At 42.4% G+C, this 5,985-nt stretch overlaps 1 protein-coding gene and 1 pseudogene across 1 annotated transcript in view; both read left to right on the top strand.

Moving 5' to 3' along the window:
* Positions 1–232: 232 nt before the first annotated feature.
* On the top strand, positions 233–4,142 carry LOC106740999 (annotated as a pseudogene).
* A 287-nt stretch (positions 4,143–4,429) lies between these two features.
* LOC106741071 (NF-kappa-B-repressing factor-like) overlaps positions 4,430–5,985 on the top strand; it is a 4,146-nt gene continuing 2,590 nt past the window's right edge. Inside the window, exons 1-3 of the mRNA XM_014612678.1 lie at positions 4,430–5,055; positions 5,239–5,557; positions 5,675–5,801. Of these exons, the coding sequence (XP_014468164.1) occupies positions 5,328–5,557; positions 5,675–5,801 (357 nt within the window). The 5' untranslated portion in view covers positions 4,430–5,055; positions 5,239–5,327. The remainder of the gene's footprint in view (positions 5,056–5,238; positions 5,558–5,674; positions 5,802–5,985) is intronic.

The raw sequence follows: 5,985 nt of genomic DNA, 5'->3' as shown, positions 1-5,985 counted from the left end.
CGAGATACAGGTGAAAAGTAACGTTCGTAAGGAGCGTTGTTAAGTGGAATGAAGATCTGTATTCCCTACGTTAAGAATGAATACCGCTGCTAACATGAAACAAATTTAAATCCTTTTATTGCCAAAATAACGGCTAGGGATCGAGTCTTCCAAAGGATCAAGTATTTCCGGATGCCCCTATGTCCTCGATAACACGTGATATCATGAATTTCTAGCGATTATATATTCGATGATGTCGATGTTCATAACGATACCGACCCTGATGCCGTTGGTGCTCGACACCTTTATGCCTCTCAACGAGTCTCGTCCGCTGCAACTCGCGGTGTATGCAGAATTCGGCGTCGACCGAGACATGTACTTCGTGCCGATCTTCGTTTATACCAATATCATGATTGTAGTGGGTATCAACATCATGGTGGCTGCAGATACCATGCACGTGATGTGCACCGCACACGCGTGCAGCCTGTTCCAACTAATCGGGTAAGTTGTGAGTAACGTTATTCCTTCACTGACATCCTCCGTTCGCCGTGATATATCGTCAATTGTAGTCAGCAAATTGAAAATCTAACGTCGCGCTCGAAAGCGCGAATCGAAAGTGCAAACGATGAAGTCGAGATGTCGCCGTTGTCGTCGTCATCGTTGTCTTACAGCGTGAACACGAAGTTCGAGTCGATCAGCGAGCAAGTAATATATCAGGAATACATCGTATGCTTGAAGAAACATCAACTTGCCATAGAGTGAGCGATGCTCTATATTGTAGAAATATAGCGCAATGCCCTGTTTATTTTTTTGTTCCCTGCTTTTTTTCTTCTTTCGCGTTTTTCTCTACATTTTCACGGTATTAGAGTATATACTTTATGGGGAACGCAATTTCGGAGTCAGTTCGCATACTCCCCTCCCCCCCCCCCTTACAGATTGAAGCAATACATCGACAATGTGTTAGACTCCGTATTCAGATAAGCTCCAGCAATTATCTTAAAACAACGTCTTCTTGAAATCACCATTGCCAAGGAGAATCATAAGGATGTTTTTATGTAGTGTAAAAGCGTTCCGCTTAACAAATAGCGATCCCAAAATCTTGTAAGGAAGCTTTTTCCTATCCGACGGATTACAATAAGCTCGCAATGATGAAATCAGACACTGTTTCAGCAGTATATGTCGCTTTTTCAAAGTCACTCCTTCGCTTGTCGTATAAAGCATGTCGCCGTTTTTTACGTCTCTCGATCGCCGTAGCTGTTCAAGGGAAATATCCCATTTACTGGCTCGCTCCGTCGTCACTTTGCATTGATAGTAGTTGAAGTTGCTCCCCTGCCGAACAGGAAGCCGAACTTCGGGTTGTCCTTCTGCTTGTTCTTGGTCATCTGCTCGAATTCGGGCCCGTGCTCGTTGCGAGCAACAAACTGCGCCAGCTTGTCTATGATGTTCCGCAACTCCGTATCTGTATATTACGGGAAATCGAGAATCAGATTAGGTGAGTGATAAATTAAACATCGATAAAACACAAAATTACAATCTAATTTAACTTTAGCTATTTCCTCGCTAACCCGTCGACTTTTCTAGAGAAAATCGGAGAGATGATGAGAATTAGAAATAACTGTTTACGAATTCGCAGCCCGATCATCGCAAACTTGCCCTCTACGTTATCTGCGCGTCTATTCGTTCACGATCATATCGCCGTTTGATTGTAAACACACACACAAGTAACCTAGTAGACTAAATAGCTTTACGTTCCAAACCCGCATAACATTACCGTGTGAAGGACAGAATTTTCTCGACGAAAACGACGAAAACACGGCGAACGCGACGACTATCGTGCTCACTTACGGCTTACATGCGCGACACACAACGCCCGGGCGAGACCGAAAGAGTTCGTGCCCCGGGAACGCACGGCCGGACCGACAGTGTTTACCAGGACGGTGCGCTCACCTGCAGAGGCCTACTCCATCGTAGCGACTTCTCGGCCCAGATCGCGTCGAAACTGCCCGGTGTGTGTGTTCGTTCCGCTCGTCCGTGATCGTTATAATGTACGTGAACGGAATACAACACTGTGGAGCATTATCTCCTCACAGCGTACTCTACACTGGCAGTACTGGTTTCCTCATCTTGCTAAGTATATATTTTGACCAAATAATTCATTACTTTTGCCGAGGGATATTTTATATTGTTGACGAGTTCACCGAATATAATGATTGATTGTAGAACAAAGGATTTCAAAAGAATCTTAAGTCGCAAAAGCGGACAGAAGAGAGGGCGATTTTGAGCTCAACAAACGGCAGGTTTCCGTCAAGGGCAGACAACATAATTTTGCTGTACTCGACTAAGTACGAAGGTCATCGACAGTCCAGTGTTTCCAACACAAGTCGTAAACGGCAAACAAGGCTTTTACAGTTAGAAACGTTGTGTTTCTATCGAAACAGGTCGACGCTAATATGCCTGACTCGTTAGCGAACGCGTCGAGCCGTGAAAGACGTATTTTAGTAAACAAAAATTCTTCTGACGACGACAAAAAAAGAACGAAAAACATTTTTTCAAAGCAAAGAAATCCGAAGAGTCCTGGAAGGCCACTTTGGAGCGTCTGCAACCCAAGAAGCAGTTGCAGTTCGGCCCCTTGAGCAAATTGTTTAAGCGTGAAATACCAAAATCAAAACCGGTTGGCGTATATCACAGAAACGCTTGCACAAACTACGGTGCGATGACACATACGCAAAAAGAAGGTACTGAGAGACCACGTAAGGTGGGGGCAAAATATACGAATTCTAACATAGCCCCCGACGAATATATCAAGCCTGAGCCGTCCACGAGTTACGACGCCAAGAGAAACACAGGCTTATTATGATCCATCCGGGCATGTAGCCATAGAAAAATACCAGAAGGTGAAGAAGGCGAAGAGGGAGATGCAGATGAAGGAGCTGAATGCTAAGAAGCGATGAGCAGGACGCGGATAAGGACAAAGACAAGGTAGATATGCCGGGCACTAAGGTGGACCCGAAGCAACGTATCACGGTGAGGAATTTCCGCATACGAGAGGACAGCGCGAAGTATCTGCGCAATCTCGACCCGAATTCGGCGTATTACGATCCCAAGACCAGGTCGATGCGGGATAATCCTTACGTCGGCACCGAGCGCGAGGTCGATTACAAGGGTGAGAATTTCGTGCGTTTCTCCGGCGACACGCAGCAACACGCGAACGCACAGCTGTTCGCCTGGGAGACGCACGAGAAAGGGGTCGACGTGCAGTTTCTTCGCATATTCCTCCTCCTTTTTCAACGCCTCCTTCAGCTTACCCTCCTGTTTCTCAATCTTCCTTCTGTTCTTACGATTCTCCTTCCTCGACGGTCCTCAACATGACAGTCTTTTGATCCAAGTATAATTCTGCGTTCGGGAAAAGATGTCAATTTAAAAGAGCAGAAGAGGAGAAACTAACCTATTGGTGTATTCGGTCATATTTGTTTCTACAGAGCAGAATATAAATTCGAAGAATAAATAGTGGCGCGAGAGATATTGACCATTCAATTAGGACATTATGCCAATTTTGCCATCTGCTCGCCGAGCCGACGAAGCTGGAGCTGTTGAAGCAGGAATATAACAAGAAGAGGGACGAATTGAAGGACAAGGCGCGGGACAGTATAATCGAGCGATACGACGGCGAGGAGCATCTCGAGGTACCGAAGATGTTGCTGTTGGCACACAATTGTCGGATACCGCAGGCAAGGACCGTCCTTCGAGCAGCGAGTCCTCGTCCGACGACGATGACGACGAAGATACGAAGAACAAGATTGAGAGGCAGAGCAAGGCGGCTAAACGGAGATTGAGGAAACAACTCGTTTGCTTGGCTCAAGTGTTCTGTAACGTTGAATTGATGGGATGCAGGTAATGTAACATGACATTATATCATATATATTATATTTTTCAACAACAATTTATTTCTTTAAGAAACTGTGGATCACATTAAGATTGTAGTATATTAATGTATTAATATTTATGATTTAAATTAGTTTCATGTAACCTTAATAGAGGGCGGATAATTACACAAGTTTGAATACATTTCTTTATCATAGGTATCCAAAAGAAACGACGGATTTAGTAGCTCATCGTTCTTCTTAGCAGTCAGCTTCTTCACCTGCATCTCTCCTTTAGCCTTCTTTACCTTCTGATATTTTTCTACTATGGCTACATGCCCGGATGGATCGTAATCAGCCCACGTGTCTCTCTTGGCGTCATAACTCGTGGACGGCTCAGGCTTGATATATTCGTCGGGGGCTATGTTAGAATTCGTATATTTTGCCCCCACCTTACGTGGTCTCTCAGTACATTCTTTTTACGTATGTGTCATCGCACCGTAGTTTGTGCAAGCTTTTCTGCGATATACGCCAACCGGTTTTGATTTGGGTATTTCACGCTTAAACAATTTTCTCAAGGGGCCGAACTGCAACTGCTTCTTAGGTTGCAGACGCCTCAAAGTGGCGTTCCCGGCCTCTTCGGATTTCTTTGCTTTGAAAAAATGTTTTTCGCTCTCTTTTTGTCGTCGTCAGAAGAATTGTTGTTTACTAAAATACGTCTTTCACGGCTCGACTCGTTCGCTAACGAGTCAGCCATATTAGCGTCGACCTCTTTCGATAAAAACACAACGTTTCTAACTGTAAAAGCCTTGTTTACGTTTTCGACTTGTGTTGGAAACATTGGACTATCGATGACATTCGTACTTAGTCGAGTACAGCAAAATTATGTTGTCTGCCCTTGACGGAAACCTGCCGTTTGTTGAGCTCAAAATCGCGCTCTCTTCTGTCCGCTTTTGCGACTTAAGATTCTTTTGAAAACCTTTGTTCTACAACCAATCATTACATTCGGTGATCTCGTCAACAATATAAAATATCCCTCGGCAAAAGTAATGAATTATTTGGTCAAAATGCATTCTTGCGATATGTGCCAACCGCTTTCGAACTATCCACTTTACGCTTGAATAATTTGCTTAATGGGTTGAACTGCATCTGCTTATCTGAAGAAATTGCGGCTAAATACAGGGAGAAGCAAAAGACAAAATTGCAAAAAACAAATGTGAGTTATACTTTGCATTTTTTTATTTTTTTTCATTCTCTACTCCATAAAGATACATTTTGTACTTATCGAACTTGAGAAAATTTTATTCCTATCTAATATCTACGTTCGTTTCTAATATTATATGTTAATAATAGTTTAGTATATCTGCATAATAATTTGAACGTATTTTTTTTTACTTAGGATATACCGCTCAAACATCTACTGTCACAGAAAAACCCATTGAAACTATATCAAACACAACCAGCGTAAAATTAGAATCTGAGACTAAGATGACTAAAGCGACGAAAAATAAACGCAAAAAGGAAGTGTCCCAGTGCCGTGGTAACACCAGTGACACGGAATCTTTACCTGAGAAAAAATTAAAAAATACAGATCTTCCATATGGAGATATCGTTCTGGTGGAAAAATCAGATGATATACCACAAAGCATATTGTCCTATTCAGTTAATATATCAGGAAATCATCTGGAATGGAAATGCACTCAGAAAGACCAATCATAGTGCGTATAACTACTCTTGTGATATAAGACAGAGAAAATTGTTAAATAATATCTAACCTGTGAAATGCATACATTTGTAGCATATACGATGTCATATTTTATTATATCTTATTTCAGCGATTGCACGGTCTATATCAATTCAACGCCAGTAGCATGCGCGTCCGGTAGTGGTCGAAAAAATGCTAAAAAAAAAGTTGCCGTTATTGCATTAGACGAATTACGAAAACATTACTATACTATTAAGGTGAGAAAAGCAGAAAATGTTAAATTATTTGAATAGATTTGTGTATAAAAGAAATGGCTCAATATTTAGATGTAGGGAGAACGTTTTTTATTTAATTAGGAAAAATCGGTTTTTATAACCGATTCGGTTTCTATTGCACGCACACACACACACACACACACACACACACACACACACACACACA

The sequence above is a fragment of the Dinoponera quadriceps genome, unplaced genomic scaffold, assembly GCF_001313825.1.
Source record: "Dinoponera quadriceps isolate SergipeBrazil2010 unplaced genomic scaffold, ASM131382v1 scaffold367, whole genome shotgun sequence".
Classification (NCBI taxonomy): Eukaryota; Metazoa; Arthropoda; class Insecta; order Hymenoptera; family Formicidae; genus Dinoponera; species Dinoponera quadriceps.
Note: the sequence above shows the minus strand (reverse complement) of the source record. Positions and strands in the feature narration are given on the sequence as shown.